This window comes from Hesperophylax consimilis, chromosome 11 (genome assembly GCF_061612785.1).
Source record: "Hesperophylax consimilis isolate HC1 chromosome 11, BYU_Hcon_1.0, whole genome shotgun sequence".
Classification (NCBI taxonomy): Eukaryota; Metazoa; Arthropoda; class Insecta; order Trichoptera; family Limnephilidae; genus Hesperophylax; species Hesperophylax consimilis.
The window spans coordinates 26020456-26041030 of record NC_142846.1 but is presented as its reverse complement, the minus strand read 5'-3'; the positions used below and the strand labels follow the sequence as shown (position 1 = coordinate 26041030).

General features: G+C 34.1%; 1 protein-coding gene across 1 annotated transcript in view; it reads right to left on the bottom strand.

Moving 5' to 3' along the window:
* LOC149419979 (uncharacterized) overlaps window positions 1-20575 on the bottom strand; it is a 35909-nt gene extending 15334 nt beyond the window's left edge. Inside the window, exons 1-4 of the mRNA XM_089637409.1 lie at window positions 20318-20575; window positions 19908-20051; window positions 11346-11477; window positions 223-313 (exon numbers count right to left, since the gene is read on the bottom strand). Of these exons, the coding sequence (XP_089493535.1) occupies window positions 223-313; window positions 11346-11477; window positions 19908-20040 (356 nt within the window). The 5' untranslated portion in view covers window positions 20041-20051; window positions 20318-20575. The remainder of the gene's footprint in view (window positions 1-222; window positions 314-11345; window positions 11478-19907; window positions 20052-20317) is intronic.

The window sequence follows — 20575 nt, the reverse complement described above, 5'->3', positions numbered from 1 at the left end:
CTCAAAATTGACGCCTATACTCTGTAAAGACGGGAATCTATCAAACGGACCGCCTGTTTCTGCGCTGAATGAAACCACAATATAGTATTTGTTTAGCAAGTGTTGATATATGGCATGGTACTATACCAGCTGCCTAATTATATAGAAAAAGACGAAACAAAATAAGATTTATCAGGAGCCCGGTTGATAACTGTATTGAAAGCTGCACAGAAGGGAACTTACTCTTCTTCTTCTTCACTGGAGGAATCCTCTGAAGGGGGCTCAGGCTTTTTGGGAGTCGGGGGCGCCTTGCGGGGGACTGACACTGGCTTGCCTAAAAGTTTATAAACCCAACATTTAAATGGTAATATTTTCAACAATTAATTTCTCTGTACATCAACATTTCTAGAGCGGAGATAAAATAAATGAGACAAAAAAAAAAACAAAAAAAAAAAATCATATCAGCTCTTTTAAGCAAAATACTGCAAAATTGACTACTTTTCAGGAGAGCGAAAACAGGGAAAAGAAGTGGCTTGTCACTTATGTACATCGATATAAATTTGATATTCTAATAAATGGAATATTCTAATGGAAGGGAGAAGCACACAGGATGCAATTGCAAAATTGAGTAGCCTAGTATATAATTCTTTAGATAAATCATTAAAATGCCTTGGAATTTTCATAGATCTCAAAAAAGCGTTTGATAGCATATCACATGACAAACTTATAAGTAAATTAAGAAACATTGGATTAAATGGTACAGCTCTAGAATGGGTAAAAAGTTACCTTTCCAAACGACCTCAAGTCGTAAAAATTAACAATGTGTTTAGCTTGCCAAAAACGAGTCAATTCGGCATACCGCAAGGTACAGTTCTGGGTCCGTTACTGTTTATCATCTATGTTAATGACATATTCATACAAAAACTAAACGGGAAAATAATATTGTATGCTGATGACACTGTGATAATAATAGAAGGTACGGATTGGAATACTGTTAATAACTTGGCAAATGCTGATATTAATATACTGAAAAATTGGTTTGATAAAAATCTTCTCTCCTTAAACACAGAAAAAACAAAATTTATCCCATTTTCAATCAATAAATTTAACTCAGAACCAGAGTTAAACATTATAATACACCAATGCAAATGTGGCAGAACTAACTGCAATCAAACTTGTCCTATCCTTAGTCCAACATCCAAAATCAAATATCTTGGTGTATATATAGATCAACATTTTAAATGGAAAACACATATTTGTGAACTCTTCAAAAGGATTAGGAAATGTATTTATATATTTAGAAGACTTAGAAATATTCTTAGACTAGCAAACCTAAAAAGAGTGTACTATGCGATTGTTCAATCTATATTACAATATGGTATTATTGGTTGGGGAGGAACATATAATAAAATATTGAACCCACTTAAAGTAGTTCAAAGATTGGTAATCAAAGTAATTTTGAAAAAACCGTCAAAATTTTCTACCGAAATTCTTTTTTCAATTTTCAAAGTACCTTTCAGTAGACAAAATGTATCAAAAATATTCAATACTTAAAATTTACAAAGAAATACAGTCAAATACTCATAACTTGCAATTCAATACATCAGCAAGATACCAGAAAACTATTAAAATCCCAAAATTTAACACTAAGCTCATTCAAAATACCTATCTTTATCTAGGCATAATTTATTTTAATAATCTTCCATTAAATTTAAAAAATATCGAAAATATTCAGGAATTTCACCTTAAATTAAAAAATTACCTAAAACTATAAGTCCAAAATACGTTCACTACTTACATCTAGAAGTAATATTGTTTAAATCTTGTGTTGTTTCTTAATGTAATGAAACGCTGTTTGATCAAAGATGGAGAATAGACTAACATTTATTTCATATAAGTTTACATATTAAATACATAGATGGCAGCACTAGTCTTATATTGTTGTTATCATTTCAACACCCCCACTATAACTAACAATATAAATACAATTAAATTAAACAATTTGCACACCTAGTTTATCCAAAAATTCATAATGTTTTGTGGAACCCAAACTTTTGGTGAACAAATCAGCAGGCATTTCAGCTGTTGGCAAATACTTAACATTTACAATATTATTTGCTACACATTCTCTACAAAAATGATATTTAATATCAATATGTTTGGTGCGCTTATGAAAAACTGGATTTGCTGTTAACTTTTGCGCACTCTGATTGTCATTGAAAATATCAATAGTATACATTTTTTGAGTTATTTCATATTGTAAATTTCTCAAATAAATTGCTTCTTTGCAGGCTTCGGTGATGGCCATATATTCAGCCTCACTACTAGATAGTGCAACAGTATTCTGTTTTTTTGTTTCCCAAGATATAACACAACCGGATAAAGTAAAACAAATTCCAGTGTATGACCTCCTATCTATAATGTTTCCGCCCCAATCAGCATCTACAAACCCTTTTAATATTGAGCTTCCACTAGCGGAATACTTTAAACCATAATCTTTAGTACATTTTAGGTATCTCAATAACCTTTTTACATAAGAACAATGTTCTTTGGAATAACAATTATTAAATTGGCTTAAAAAACCAACCGTATATGCAATGTCCGGTCTGGTTAGAACCGCTAAATACATAAGACATCCAATTATTTGTTGATATGGAAAATTACCAACACAATGTTCATTTTTTGACACATTTAACTTTGTTTCCATTGGAGTCTGTGCAGGTTTACTTTGGCTCATATTAAACTTATGCAACAGCTGATCAATATAATCTTTCTGACTTAATATTATTGTTTGCTTAGATTTGTTAACAGTTATGTTAACACCCAGACATTTCTTTATTTCTCCTAAATCTTTTATTTTGAAATGACTTGTTAAGACATCCTTTAAATGCTTAGTTTCATTAGTATCATTTGAAAAAACAAAAAAGTCATCTACAAACAATGCGACAATAGTTTTAAACTGATCTTTCATTTTTGTATACATACATGGTTCTATTTTAGATCTAATATAACCTATGCTTAACAAACATTCATCTACTTTTTTATACCAAGCTCTTGATGATTGTTTAAGCCCGTAAATGGCCTTTTTTAATTTAAGTACTTGACCATTTTGTGTTTTTTCAGAAAAACCTTTTGGTATTTTCATGTAAACAGTTTCCTCAAGTGTACCATTCAAGAAAGCCGTTGTTACATCAAGATGTGTTGTTTTCAAATTTAGTTGTACTGACAATGCAAAAAGTAATCTTAATGTAGTATGTCTCACTACGGGAGAAAATGTTTCTGTAAAGTCCACACCTTCAACTTGTGAAAAACCTTTTGCCACTAAACGTGCACGAAAGCGGACTTTATTTTCACTATCATACTTTTTACGAAGCACCCACTTGCACTGTACAACTCTTCCATCTTTTGGAGCATCACTTATCTCCCACGCATCATTGTCTTTGAAACACTGCAACTCTTCTGTTATAGCCAACTCCCACTGTTCTTTTTCTGGTCCATTTAAAGCGTCATGCAGAGACAAACCAGCCGCATTATCATATGTCTCACTGTCAACGCACAGATTTGATAACCCATACCTCTCTGGAATCTTCCTCTCCCGGTTAGGTCGGCACTGCGGGCTTTCTTTCTCACTGTCTGCATCTTCATAATCACTGGGAACATATGTTTCATCATTATCTATAAAACTGTCCATGAAACTTGAGTGTTCTTGACTAGGCACAGGTTCAATTTCACATTGTTCTGTATCATCAAGTTCCTTACTATCCCCCACTGAATCAACATTCTGACCACATTGTTCTGTATCATCAAGTTCCTTACTATCCCCCACTGAATCAATATTCTGACCTTGCACTTCCATTAAATTTTCAGATTTTGATTCCTTCTCAATGACGATCACATCTCTACTAGTCGTTACATTCCTTGTTTTTGGATTGAAGACCCTATATCCTTTTATATTATCTGGATATCCTATGAGAATACATTTGGTTGTTTTCTTATCCCACTTCTTTCGCTTTTCTTTAGCTACATGGACCATCACAGTGCTACCGAAAACTCTGATATGACTTATATCCGGTTTGGAGCCAGTCCACAACTCATATGGAGTTTTATTTTCCAATGCCGCTGCCACAATCCGATTCTGCAGGTACACTGCCGTATTGGTGGCCTCACCCCAGAACTCTTTGCCTAAGTTTGCATCAAAAAGTAGACATCTTGCTTTTTCAACTATTGTGCGATTAAATCGTTCACACAATCCATTCTGTTGTGGGGTGTAAGGGTTGCTTTTCTGATGAATCACACCGGCACTATTCAGGAAATCATCAAATTCTTTATTGCAATACTCCAGTCCGTTGTCACTCCTTAATACTTTGATTGTTTTTTTTGTTTGATTTTCCACCTGAGCTTTAAAAATCTTGAAATACTTCAAAGCCTGATTTTTGTGTTTTAAGAAATAAACAAATGTCATCCTACTATGATCATCAACAAATAACAAGAAGTATCTCGAGCCGCCCATAGACACATTCTCCATAGGCCCACATATGTCTGTGTGCACAATATCTAGGAGATTAATGCTTCGTTGGCCACTGCTCTTAAAAGGTAACCGGCATTGTTTGCCTTCACAACATGTTGTGCATGAAGATTTGCTTATGTCAACTTTTTTATCAAGTGACATACCATGCACAGCTTTTTCCATCTGATTCAAATAATCTTTGTTTATGTGTCCTAACCTTCGATGCCAAGTCATTCCTGACACAACTGATGCTGCTAAACAGTCTTGTTTTAACAAATTCACTTTATATACTCCATTGACCAACACTGCCGTAGCAACCAACTCGTTATTTTTATTATAAACTGAACAACCATTTCCAGTGAAAGATACACGGTTGCCTTTCATAATCAGTTGGCTAACAGATAATAAATTCGTTGTTAGACTTGGTACACAATATACGTTTTTCACCATGATGTCATACTCATGATTATCTGTTTTAGTCATGATTTTTACATCGCCAGAACACAATACTGACACCTTTTCACTGTTTGCGACAACAATTATTTTTTCTTGTTCATACTGCGCATTTATAATCCAACTTTCATTTGCTGTCAGATGTACACTCGCGCCCGAGTCGATATACCAATCGTCTTTGTTAAAATTTCCACTCAGAAACACTGCGCTAAACGCATTATACTGCTTTCGATCCTTATTTATCTGATTTGACAAGTTATTTTCTGTATTTGTACACTGGTTCTTGTAATGCCCGATTTGTTTACATCTGTAGCACTTTATATGCTTGTTGACGTTTGACTTTGACAAGCCAGTGCTGCCAACATAACTTTTGCTGGCCATAGACATATTCGTATTATTTTTTTCTTTGTACTTTGAAGTTGAACGAATTGCTAAAGCTCCGCTAACTTCACTCCCGTCATGACTTGCTGAATCCATATCTAACAATTTTGTTTTTATGGAGTCTGTCGTTATAGGAATTCCTGAATGTTCTAATGCCATAACCATCGGCGAGAAACGATCTGGCAAACCAGCGAGTAGCAATGATGCTGTCCATGTGTCATTAATTTCGAATCCCGTTCCTGAAAGCTTCTGTGCTGTTTCGATAATCTGCGTCACATAAGACGTCATCGAACTGCAATTCTCTCGGCGAATCGAAATTAAATTTCTCAGCAAACTTATTCTCCGTGAAAATCCGTTGTCGTCGAATAATTTTTTTAATTTATCCCATAACTCTTTACTGGATGTAGCATCTTTTACGTGAACATATAAAGACGAGTCGATTGTCATAATCAATTTTGCTTTGGTTTTTGCATCATCTGCAGGTTTTATTTCAATCCCGACTTCTGGCTGCACACAATGCTTCATGCCTTCGAGGATTAAAAAATTCTGTGCCGCAAAACACCATATGCCGTAATTATCACGTCCCGTTAGCTTGGGTACGTTGACAAGATAGTTCGCCGACATTTTTTAAACTGCGATATACTAAAGTTGTACACTTTTATTATAACAATCCGTCACGACACAGTTCAATCGCGTTTTGTAATCGTGTTTTTTATACTGGTCAAACAAAAAAAAACAACAAAATCGCGAAGATTTATAAGCGAACGGCCCATAACCTGTAATGAAACGCTGTTTGATCAAAGATGGAGAATAGACTAACATTTATTTCATATAAGTTTACATATTAAATACATAGATGGCAGCACTAGTCTTATATTGTTGTTATCATTTCAACACTTAATAATTTATTTACCTTAATACTAACATATATACAGGGTGTATCGGCACGTACCCGACAAACTTTAACCAGCTATTCCTTAGCATATTTGGAGTAAAAAATCTTATGTGCACTTTGCTGTCCGGTAACGTTTTTTTTTAATAAAAAATTTATTATTCATATTTTCACCACATGTCACCACTGTTTTATCCTTTGATAAAGTTTGAAAACCCATCTGGCAAATATTTTATTCGAATTCCGTTGAATAATGCACGTGTGTACCTATATTGGCGCACGTTTACAGTCACAACGAAATAGCACGGCACCATTCGTCTCATTTTTAACTATTATTGTTTAGTGTGTGCGAAAGAGCGAAGACGCTTTTTGACACACTTGCTTATAACAGCTGTTTAACACGAAACGCAATGCCAATGACAGTGATGTAGTGTGGAAATTTTAATTTTTTTTGTTTTTAATTGAAAAAAAAATGCTACCGGACAGCAAAGTGCCCATAACATTTTTTACTCCAAATGTGCTAAGGAATAGCTGGTTAAAATTTGTCGGGTTAGTGCCGATACACCCTGTATAATTGAACTAGAATTCCCTCACCAAACACAAGAGCATTGTCTCTTCATGGTGAGGAAAGGCTACTTTAATTTCTATTGTTTTATATCTTGTTTATATCCTGTATACTTATCTATGTTAAAAATATTTTTTTCAAATATTAAATAAATTTAAAAAAAATATATATATAAAGTATATTATAATGGTCTCCTGTCTCTTGAGACTTATCAAGGCAGCCATCGCATTGAGGATAGAATCATTTCATTGACAATTTTTTTATTTTTTATTTTAAATTATAAAATTAGAGCACTTTCAACATAAAATAAATAATAACCGAAGAAGTGTTATTCTTTATTTTATATGGGCACATTTGTGATCCAAATACAGGATGGGGCAAAAGTAATCAACCTATTGGAAAACGCTATAACTTTTGCAAATGGCGCCAAATGTCAATTCCGTTTTGACATTTGTGAAGTAAACAAACGCAGAATACAAATCTACAAGACATGAATCGATTATGGATTAAATAAACAAATTTCACAAGCAGTACCAAAAATTATCATAAAAAAAAATTACAGCAAAAGAACATCGGGTGATTACTTTTTCCCCACCCTGTATAAGCCTAATTTGGGCTTACATTTCCTTAAAAAACTGTGTTTCACCATGATTACGAAATTCAAATGAATGGCGACCTAATTCCCCAATTAAACGTCCTCTTCATACATTCATTAATATTTGCCTAAACTCTAACATCGACATTTTTTGGATTCACTGCCCAATATTTAAAAGTAGCATCATGTCAATGATATAAACTGTTCAATGCACATACATACATACGTCACCCAGTAATTACATATATACACCACATGGAAGACATTACAAGGAAATATGAAACCCACCTTGAAATATTTAATATCTGTAAATTGTTTCATCACTGTAACCAGTGTACTGTTTGTTTCTACAATATCAAATAAATATAAAGATTTCAGGCAAATGTAAGAGAGGCAGACCGCGTGCTAAATAGTCTAAAACCGAAAGGTACTAATTCAGTGGCATATTTGTTTCCATTCAAATTTATATAGAAGGCACTTCCAGTTTTCTCTTTATTCTATGGCTAATAATGATTAATTAATTAATTAATATTTGGCTAATTTATATAGCTCAGTTTTTGTGAAAAATTCACCTCAAGGGCGCTGTACAGAGGCGGATTTGCAGTCTTGGCCGCCCTAGGCCCCAGACCATGTAGCCGCTCCTTTCTCAGTACCCATCATATTGACCAGGAGTATCCAAACTTTTCAGTAAGTTCCTAGGGTCAAAACCGTTTTAATTTTCCTGCCATTATCATTCATGGTTCATGGGGTGAGATTTTTCCAGGTCTTGGCGGCGGATACGTGTGCCCACCTGCTGCGTGGCGGGCCGGATCGAGAGAGACTGGGTGAGGGAGGCCTTTTGACCTTTACAGCAGGACTATCTTGACCCATCGCCTTGCACCGCAGTTGGAGGGATGTATTCATACATATGTCACTCCTGGACACACTAATCCCCAGATTCCTACCCACCCCTCGTACATTCCAAATTGGAAAGTATGGCAAGCGATATGCTGAAATACGCCATCCCACGCATATTACAGCTCTGGGTGTAATACGCTATTATGCATAACAATACCTAACTCGGGCGGTTCAGTCACTAGCGCAACTGAATCACGGTTGGGATTGGAAATACGCGAGCGGGCGAGCGACGGAGCATGATAGGTGTGGCGAGGGCGGCTGCGGGGCGTGGGGGCGCGCTGTGTGCTGTGTGTGAACACGCTCTTGCATATCGCTATTTCGTACGTAGAATATTTAGGTACTTAGGAAGTAATTTCTTGTTATCATCTGTGACTTTTTGTCACGATTGGCCGCCCCTAATATCTGGCCGCCCTAGGCCCGGGCCTACATAGGCCTAAGGGCAAATCCGCCTCTGGCTGTACAAACATATTTATCAAATAATTTACACTAGAACTACTGACTTAAAACTAGTGACTTACATCTAGTGACTTACATCTAGTGACTTACGACTAAGGCCTATAACTACTATTTTAATGACATACATATTTACATATGTAGAAACTTACAACTAACATTAGCATTAAAAATCAAATTTTACTAGCGCCAGAAGAGGGAAGTTCTATAATATTAGGGTGTTTTTATAATTAATTTTAGAACACGGGTACAAAATGCGCCAAATGGGTTAACTGGATATATATCTTAAATGAATGAAGTGAATGAATGAAATAAATCGTCGATCTGTACCGCATTTAGATGATTCATCTGCCAACAATTAAACCGATTGACGTGTTATGTTCCCACTAATATTGTCGATTGACCATTGGTAGGCAAGTCAATGGCATTTTGACTTCATCATAAGTAGTTGAATGGAATCGCTAGAGAATTTATGTGTGTTCATCAAAAATTACGGTATAACAAAAAGGAAAAAAAAATGGAATATTTGGATAGAATGATGGATTTTTTGGAAATGAGTGTCTGAAAAAGCGAGTTTTTAGTTTGGATCTAAATTCTGTTGGGCTGGTTATGCATCTCAATTCCATAGGAAGTTTATTCCAAGCCTTAGGGCCGGATACTCCAAATGCACGATCACCAAACTTAGTGTTCGGATTTCGCTTAGGCTCTTTCAACCTTCCAACTGCAGATGATGTCGCTGATCTAAGAGTTGACTGCCTCAAACCAGTATTTGCCGGAATGTGTAGCTCAGAAATATAGGGTGGCGCCATTTCGTTGATAGCTTTAAACACCATCCAGCATAGCTTGCACTGGATCCTTTCAGGACACTTCAGCCAGTGAAGATTTCGTAGGTATTCCGAAATGTGCGAAAACTTGGGTACCCCGGTGATTAGCCTTGCTGCGGCGTTGAACACTGATTGTAGTTTATCAGTTTGGCATTTAGGAAGACTTGCATAAATGCCGTTGCAATAGTCAAGGTGTGATACTATATATATGAGTTCACAAGTAGTTACCTCTTAGTTGCCTCTGTTGAAAGGTTCCTACGAACTGACTTAAGTTGTCTTAGGTAGAAGAACCCCGTGCTAACGGTCTTATTTACCTGACTTTTTAACGAAAGGTCTGAATCCAGATAAACTCCCAGAAGGTTGATAGTTGTTTTAGCAGTTACGTTGTTGCCGGAAATAGTAATTGGTGAGTTGTCTATTAAACACTGGCGTCTATCTGTGGCTGCCCAGAGAAACTCCTTTTTTGAAAGATTTAGCTTAAGTTTATTTGAGGACATCAAGAGAGTGATTGCTTCTAGACACTCAGCTGTGCGAATTTTAAGGCCGTCGATCTCATTTGGTGAGCAGTAAAAGTATACTTGCTGATCTTTAGATGTGTTTTAAGTTTTAATATTTAAAAAATGGCATTATTGATGTTGTTGTAGCGGATTTTTTATTTTTTTTTGAAAATACAGTTTTTTTATGAAAATTTTCAGGAAATCGATGCAGTGCACTGCATCGATTTCAAACTAAATTTTTTTGAAAATCTTCATCCAAAAGACCAAATTTTGGAAAACAAAATAAACAATCTCTCTGTGTTAAACATCATCAATAATGTAGAATTTTTCTAACTTGCACTCTGTCACACTCAAAAGTCACGAGCCGCCACTGGTAGCCATAGTCTCACTGGCTCCAGGCGGTTGGGAGCAGTTTGGACTTATATTCATATAGGTATTCAGTAAAGTATTCAAAAAAGGTACCTTTAATTTTTAAAAATTGTATTAATATGTAAATTTATTATATTAGTTAACATTGGGATTTTTGCAGAGAACCATTAAAAACATTCATTCACTTCCTGACATTTCCACCTTCCTCTTCCCCACCTCCTTCCCCTCCCCACTACCTTCAGCCTTACAACATACCCCATTTGGGAATGCCATAGTCTCACTGGCTCCAGAAGATTAGGAGCAGTTGGGAATGTTTTGGTGTATTCACATAGAAAATCAAAAACAGGAATTTCTGAGGTTACAATAAAAAATTCATTTACTCCACGTTTGAGTTTTAAAAATACCTTGTTTTTTTAATATTTTCCTTAAATCCGTTTTATTTCGAACCTCGACAAATGGACACGTTACCAAACGGAGGCGAAGATTTGATGTCATCCGCAGCACAAAACCATTCACCGTTAAAAATAAAAGTATTGTTTTGAAAATTATTCTTTTTCAACTATATACATATTTTTTTTATTCATTTATGCCCGTAATATGTACATACAAACGATCCCATCATTTATGGTAAGGCAAACACTATGATTTGACCCAAAATGTAAATATAATATATGAAATCATAAATTAGGAATTATAACCTTCACTTACATCTAAATATTCCATAATATTCACACTAATTCCCTTTCCCCACTAACTACCTTTGACCACACAACATACCGCAATTGGGGATGTCATAGTCCCACTGGCTCTAGACGGTTGGGAGCAGTTGAAACTTTTGTGCTTGTATTTTAAAAGTAAATAAATAAAAAAATTCTATGCAGTGTTCTTAAATTCAATTCATATTAACCAATTGGCTGTAGCAGGGGAACTGACCTGATTGAGTTGGCGGGGCGACCGCCGTGGGGGGCAGGGCGAGGCCGGGCGGGGGCTCCCAACTGACAGTGTTGGTGATCTGCTCCCAGTAGTACGGGAAACCACTGGAGGGGTCCACGCACATGGACCAGACTGGAAATAAAAAATACATTATTCTAAACTATGGGGCCCTCTTTCAGCACGGCGTAAGGTGGTGCATTCAAGACAAAACAAATGAAAAGGTATAACACAGCCCTAGAGCCACGATAAATAAACAGAAAAGTGGGACACTGTTAGGCACATTTTATATTAAAAACACGTTGTATCAGTTAAATAACAATGAGAAACAGCTATTTCAATATCCAGAAATTGAAAATAAAATGCATTTTAATAGTTCGTTAAAATTTTTATTTTTTATTTTTTTTATATTTATTAGCACACTTTTATTTTTATTATACTTTTATAGTGACATATTGCCCATCTCACTAGGTGTGGAACGCCTGAGTTGAGATGGCAATTTACATAGTGGTTGATAATAACTTAAATTCAGTATTTTTTTTTTTAAATTATACAATTCAAGAATGAATGTAGACAGTGGAAGCGAAGCAATAATAATTTTTAGTAATTAATTAATAAAGTTTCTGTTTGACCAAAAGGCGTATTATACATAATAGAACACAGTAGACACAATTTTTAGTATGTTATGAAATAGTTCAATGTATATTTTTATTGGAGGTAATCAATGATTTTATTTTTAAATAAAGTTTTGATTTGTGTATTTCTAATGTCAATAGGTAGGGAATTGAATAGCTTAATAGCATTGTATTTGAAGCTTTTTTTTTCATAAGAAGTTTGACAAACTGGGATGTTAAAAGATTTTACATGTGAATATCTCAAGGCTCTAGTGCTTGTTCGTTCTTCATACATATGGGTATTTTTAAATTGATGAAGCAGGATATTTTTTGAATATAATTTTTTCAGGTTTGGAACATTTAGGACGGGTTGTTTCGGAGAATTTGAACAATTCATCAAATTTCAACGTTCATTTTCAAGTTCTGTGAAAGATTTTTTCAAGTTCTGTTTTTATTTCAGTTTTTTCAAGCAACTAGCCTACAATGATATAAAAACAGAACTTGAATAAGTCTTTCACAGAACCCGAAAATGAATGTTGAAATTTGATGAATTGTTCAAATTCTCCGAAACAACCCGTCCTTAGTGTCTTAAAAATAAAATCAGTATTTGTTCTTAATGGGACTTTTAGAATAACCTTCAGAATTATTTTTTGAATCTTTGCTAATGGCTCCAGACAAGTATGTGTGGCACTACCCCAACTGACAATACCATATTCAAGAGACGATTGAACAAGAGCACAGTAAACTTGTTTCAGTTGTTTTTTATTTAAAATATCCTTAACATTTTTAAAGAAATAGTTGAGTTTCCTCAGTTTTGTCGTTAGGTTTGCAACATGTACATTCCATTTAAGAAGATCGTCTATTTGAATACAAAGATATTTAATAGTATCAACTCTACTTATAGAAGGACAAGTAAATGGGGTTATTACGGGGTTGCAGCTGTGCAGTTTTGTTGCGACGGTATGAGCTTATTTGATATTCGAAATGTTAAAAATTTTGTTTTGTCTGTATTCAAGGTTAGTATGTGAGCATCAAGCCAATTTTTAACAATACGAAGGCCATTTTCTGCCGTTTTACAGACTTCATCCCAAGATTTAGCATAAAATAGCAAAACAGTCTCATCGGCAAAAGTTGTGATTTGTCCACAAATTTGTAGGTTGCATAGATCATTAATGTATATTAAGGTTAAACGCAACGCTCGTTGTATTCTACATGTTCACAGATGGCGTTAATTAATTAATTTTGTTTAAATACGCTTTTGCAAGGTATTGCTTTACAGTATTAAGACAAATTATTTGTTTGCGCCCTCATATACGCAATATGAATATGAATAAATAGTTTTGTCCATATAAAAACTCAATTCTATCGAGAAAGGCATACAAATACAATATTGGATTGAATCATCGGTAAAATATTGTATTTGCAAAAGCGTATTTAAACAAAATTAATTAACGCCATCTGTGAACACGTAGAATACAACGAGCGTTGCGTTTAACCTTAAGAATAATAGGGGTCCTAAAATGCTACCTTGTGGGACGCTACAGACCGTTTTTTGAGGACGACTATAGGTACTGTTTATTTTAACGCATTGCGTTCGATCTGTTAGATAACTACAGAATAATTGCAGGACTGAGTCTGATAACACTGGTCGACATTTATTTTTTTAAGTACAGTCTCTTAAGCATAGCTAATTTTTTTATATGTATTTAGTATCCATAAACACGAAATGAATCAAAAAAAAATTTTGATAGGTCAGGTTTTTTTATTATTTAACAAAGTTTTTTTACATAATTCTTCCATAGTATGACGGGTACTTACTTAACAAAATTTCAAAACTAATTCAATTTAAATTTTTTTGTTCCTGATTTGCGCTTGTGAGTATCTTGAGAGTCTCTCTGCAGGGTCCAACAATACTCTGCGAGCAAAGATGGACTCCACTTTCCTTGGTATCACTTTTCCATAGCCGCAAGGTCCTGGTGAAATCGTTCGCCGTGCTCCCCACTGACATCTCCCATATTTTCGGGGAAAAAATTCAAATGAGAGTGAAGGAAGTGTATTTTTAGTGACGTGTTACATCCCATATTTTTATAGGCCATGAACATTTCAGACACAATGCTGATATGGTCTTCACTTTTATGAGTTCCAAGAAAGTTCTCGACAACATTCGAAGGCTGAAGATTGAAGGCTGACCAAGCGGCTAGCTCGACTGGTCTCAACACTGTTATAAAATTCGGATCAGTCAAGACCTCCCTTATTTGTGGTCCCACGAATATTCCTTCTTTAATTTTTGCCTCGCTGAACTTAGGAAACTTTTGCTTTAAGTAAATCATGCCATTTCTATCCTTAGACAAGCCTTTTACAAAAATTTTCATCAAACCCAATTTAACGTGTAAGGGTGTAAGTAAGATATCTTTAGATTTTACTAAGGGAGCATGTTAAACATTCTTCGTGCCAGGTTTAAGGTGCTTTCTAGTAGGCCAGTCCTTCTTGGCATAGTGGTTTTTCCTGTCTCTGTCGTCCCACTTACACAGAAAACAACATTATTTTGTATATCCCGCTTGCAGTCCTAGTAGGAGCCCTATTATTTTTAGATCACCACATATTTTCCATTCGTATTTTACATATTTATTTTTTGTTAACAGCAGCTTGTTGTCATAGTTCTCTTTCATGTTTGCAGCATGACCAAGTGGAATAGATGGTCAAAAAATCAAAAAATCAATGATAACTCACGAATAAATATGAATTAATACACATTTTGGTAAAACTTAAAACCCATAAAAACCTGATGTGATAGAAAAAAACTAATCACATATCTGAAATCAGCGTGAAATTTCCTGTCAGATTTGGCTACTTTCGTTAAAGGGACAAAAAATGTGTTGACCAGTGTAATCCTATCCTCAAGTTTATCTAAAAGTATTTTATGATTCAGTGTCAAACGCCTTTGCAAGATCTAGGAAAATTGCTAAACATTTATTTCCTTTGTCTACATTACTTATTATGAAGTCTGTAACGTTGGCGATGGCATCGGAGGTTGATAAATTTTTGCGAAAACCAAACTGGTTTGCTGATAATATTTTACTAGAGTCAAGGTAAGTAGTCAGTTGATCTCTTAATAGTCCTTCAACAATTTTTGAAGAACACAAATTGGTCTATAATTAATAATTTCAGTTTTTTTTCCACCTTTAAAAATTGGAGTGATAATACCTTGCTTTAATACATTAGGGAAACAACCTTGAGAGAAGCTCTTATTGATTAGAAATTTAAGGGGAAAGGCTATATGAGATTTCAGCGGATTTTAATAGTTGGCTTGGAATTTTGTCATGTCCAGGTGATGTCCTCTCTTTCAGTGAGTCTATTTCTTTGATTATATCCTCGATTAACTCATACCACTCCTTTGTCGAGTGTGGCTCGACATTATATTTCTTACACCAACTCCTATGTCGAGTCATACTCGACATTATAGTAACGCAATTTCGAAAAATAATTTAAATTATCAAATGTATTTTTTTTTCTTTTAAACACTTTATATCTCATTCTGAATATTCCGAATACGCAAAATACATATATCTCGTCAAGTTTCGCCTTTTAGATAATTTTTAAAATCGTATTATTTTTAACCTTGTAAATGCACTGCGCAGTTATTTGGTTGCGACGCATGTAAGTAGGTAGGTACTTGCCTGTCTACCTGCGTAACAATAGGAAGCGCTGAGGGATTTCTCCCAACACATAACAAAGGATTCTTATACCTATTCACTTGTTATCACATAATATTTTGTTCTGTTTGTGTATTTACATTTGTTTTTACTGTTTTTAGTAGCAAATATTTCGTGGCCGAGAAAGCACATGTGTCGTTCGGTCTTGAAAATAATACTCAGTAATTAGGTGAAAATATAGTTTTACATTTCTTTTTCTTCATAATTAGTGATTTGTTAGTAATAATTTAACGTGCTTTATTATATACCTTGAATAAAATAAAAATGCCCCGGATAAAAAAAAAACAATCTGTGATCAATGAATATGAAAGTGGTGATGACCAATACATGCTTGAAATAGACAGTGAACTTCGTTTACTTGAAAATGACAGAGATGTTCCTCCTTCTCCACAAGTTCCATTTTCTGATGAGGACGATTCCGATGAAGATATTATTATCAGAAGAAGAAAAGTTAGAAGTTATTGTGAAACTTGTGATAGGAAACCTGGCCTCCATCCAGGAGAATGTTTCAAGAAATACCACACACTGAAAAAGTTTAAGTGAATAAGGGCATATTAAGTTGTTAATTTTATATATTTCTGTGTTTTTTGTACTCTATGTAAAGAAAGAGTAATAAAAATTACATATTTTAAAAATTTTTGTTTAACTTTTTATTGAGGCCACTTTTTATCCCTTTTTTGTAAATTAATTAAGGAGTTGGTAGTAGGTAATTAAAAAAAAAAATAGGAGTGCAAAGGGTTAATACCTCTTTTAGAGAGAATTTTTTTAAAGTTTCTTTTGGGAGATCATCTGATGATGGCATTTTAAAGCTGCAGTTGATGTTTTCTTTTATTTTACCAGCTAGTTTCGATCCAACGTTTGTAAAAAAGGTATTTGCATGATCGGCAATTGTCTTCGGGTCCGAGTCAAAAGTCACACTATAAGTATCAATTGTGAGTTCCTCAATTTGACCTTTAAATTGTTTTGCATAAGTTATCTCATTAAGAATTTGCCAAATCTTTCTGGAATCATTATTACATAATTTTTCTTGAGTAGTATTTATTCTTTGCATGTTTAATTAGTTTGGTACATATATTTCTATATTTCTTGTAGAATGTAGTAAGTAAGTAATTATTTGGATCATTTCTGACTTCTTTGTTTATGGTGTCTCTTTTCCTAATACATTTTAATAGTCCAGGTGTAATCCATGGTTTTGTGATTGTATTTTTTTTCTTCGGTAGCTCTATGAGATTGGTGTGTAGATTTATTTGGTTTTGAATAAAATTGGTGAAATAATTCCATGCCGTATCACTATCGGTAATTGTGTACAAATGTTCCCATTTTTCTTCTTTTATGTTGAGTACAATTGTATTCCAGTCGATTCTTTTTTTTATGATTGGTACATTCACGGTTTCACCTTTTCTTTTATTTTCATTTCCGACTTCCAATATTGTAGAGTAGTGGTCTGTTACTGTGGATTCATATAATATAGTATTTATGGGTAGTTTAGTTCTACCTATTATATGGTCGATGCAAGAAAGAGTTTCTTCAGTGACTCTAGTAGGTTTGTTGATGTAACTAACAAGACCGTAGTAGCTTATTGTATTGAGGTAATCATCTCTTTGAGGATGACCATTTTCTAGAATATTTATGTTTGTGTCTCCAATTACAAACAGCGTACTACAGTGTTTTAGTTTAAATAACAAAGTTTCAAGTGCAGTAAGGAAGTTAGTAATATTGGGTGCGGATGGGGATCTATAAATAGCAAATACATATATTAATCCCTGAAGTAGTTTGTAAGTGCAGACAATTGGATTCATTGATTTTAATTTCTTTGGTAGTAGTTTTCAGATTGTTTTTAACGTAAACTATAATTCCATCATTTTGTTTAATATTATATGAAGTATTGATGCAATAGTAGCCTTCTATATTTTTTGGCGTGTAAGAATTTTTAATCCAACATTCTGTTAGGATCATAATATCAAATTCAATGTTTAATTGTTTTATGTTTATAAGAAATCCTTCGAAGTTTTTATTGATGCTTCTTATATTTTGGTGTATTATTTTCAAGTTATTTTTAGACATAGTTTTATGTTGCTCGTGTTTGTAGTGACAGTTTCATTTTCAAGTAGATGGTTTGTGAATTTATCCAGGTATCCATTTTGAGTAAATTATGTATGTCGATGATAAAGTTAGGTTTTAAATTGTTAATAAATCTCTTTCGTGTTTTATGTTTATTATTTTAGATTCGGTTGTCTTCCTTGTAAAAACTTTTCTATTTTTGAACCAGGTATATTGGTGGTTTAATTCCTGGGCTCGCTTTTTGGTCTTCCATAACAAATCCTTGTTGTATGCAGACAACACTTCACCGATGTACAAGGCTGAGCTTAGTTTCTTAGTTTTGTTCTTTGCTGCAAGGAATTTAAGTCGAGTTTGAATGCTGGAATTGTTGAATTTAATAATGATTTTCTCGGAAAACCTTGACGACGGTCAGGAACGCGATAAATGTCTGAAAAGTCTTCATTATTGATTTCAATGCCTAGCTTATTGGCAATGTCCTTTACCGTTTCAACCAGGTTTTCGTTTTTATTTTCGTCTACTCCAGAGATTTCGATTTGGTTCGACAAGTTATTTTGCTCTAATTCAGCAAGCCGAATATCCATATTGTTTATTCTAGAGAGGTCTTTTTTAATTTTTTCAACTTCTGTTTTTATACCTGCCAGTTCATTTAATTTGGATAGTATTTCATCGAATTTGTGTGCAATGAAATCTGTAGCTTTTTTTGTTTCAGCCGTTTCTTGTTCAATTTTTTTGAACATTTCTTTTTTGAGGTCAGAAAATTTACTGTCTATATAATCAAAAAGAGTCTGATTAATCTCCATTGGCAAGGGACTCGGAGATGTAATCATATTATTTTTTGATTTCGAGCGAGTGTTTTCTAGTGGCATTGTTGTTGTGTGTTCAATAATACCCCACACCAAATTTTAATAGTCGTAATATAAGTATTATTGTTTATAGAACTGCTTTAACACTGTATGTTATGTATGTTATGTTATGTATGTTATGTATGTTATGTATGTATGTTATGTATGTATGTATGTTCACAATGGACTTGTTTCTTTATGTTCACAATGAAGACAATGTACGGACAGTTGGATTATCGATTGTACCATGTGGTAATTATTTATTGAACACTAACAAAACTTCACTTGTTCACATGTATTTTTATGTAAAAACAATACTTTTGATGTTTTAAACGGGAGCTGTCAAAATAAGCTGTTAGCAACCATAGATAACCATAGATGACCAAAATCGATTGTTAAAATCGATTGTTCACTTGGCGGCCAGTGTTATTGATGTGAATGTTTAGTTAGTTTTTCTTCTCTTATTAAAACTGAAATTTGAACCTAAGAACCTAAAACAGGTTCTTAGTTTAGGTATAATTTAAAAAAAAACTAACCTAAAAAGAACTATTTAATATTATCTGTTAAGCATTATTCATTTTTTTAACGAAAAAGCTGTAATGTATTATTTTCGATTTCCGGACAGTGAAATACTTATTTCTCATTATCACCTAACTGATGCAGGGTGTTTTCAAAATGAAATGTGGCTATAAAGTTAGAAACACACTGGGTCGACGTACGTAGCGTAAGCAAAGTATTAAGATATCTGGACTAATTACAATACATACATTTTATATGGAAAGAGATGCTTTAGGAACGCACTTGTCACACATAACGCAAACCCACCCTTCCATTGCTGCGCAAATCTGAGCTGTCCAGATCAGCGTGGCGATCAACGTGTAAAGATGGAGCGGGTGGCGTCACACCTCCAACGAGTTGATTCCACATCTATGCATCTACTGTTATGTTTCATATATTTATGGTTATTTGTTTTGACAGTTGGCTTAATAAAATAATAAACTAACTAAATCGTCCTCAAATTCTCTCTCTAAATCGCAACACATGACAAATCTATGAATTGTATCTGCTGGCAAGTAGAACCAATGTGCATATTGACCTATGTAGGAACATAGTAATACGTGTATCGCTTACGTCAACCAAGTGTGTTTCTACCTTTAACCATGTCCCACTTTTTGTTGTATACTTACTGAAACAAAATGGATGCATCTCGTATAAAGCGTGAAGTGGAAATCTAGAATTTTACTAAATATATTTCCATCACAGAAATAATTAAATAATAATATCAATTAAATTAAGTGGCTTGAACCATAAATAATTAAAATCAATGTTACTCACTAGGTTCGTGACCATGCTTCACCGTGTCGGCAGCAATAACTGGAACAGATGGTCCTTCATTATCACTGTTACTATCCGAGCCATAGTCTCCTAAGAGACCCGCAAGGGCTCCACTCTTGGGGGGGCGTGCCATATTAGCTTAGACTGAAAGTATGTTTCAACATTAAAAATAAAACCTTTAATAATCGAATGTTTATGAAGGTATTTGAGTTAATGTCGAGCATTTTCAGTACAAACTCAGTTAATAAATGCGTTGTTTGTCTTTTTTTCCAGATACTCATTCATAAATATAACATAACCTTTAAGTTCGTTCACAATATGTCAATGAATAACATCTGTTTTGTAAGTGATAATTCGGTTAATTTGCTGTACATTATATGTTGATAATAGTGAAAATGAAGTCTACTTACTTGCCCATGCAGTAGAATAATGTTTGTCTGACAACTCGTTTTGGAAAACGAGCACCGGCCGACGACCACCGGACACCTTTTTCATGCTGCGATTCCTTTATGGAGTTAAATGATTCCACAATATAAATTATAATAAGGCACTAATTTGCCAGCCTTATAATCTATCTGGAGTAAAATGAACTAATCGCGAAAAATTTTAACAAATTTATTTATTTTCAGATGACATTTTATACAATTTTCTTCTATGCATTTGTGCAT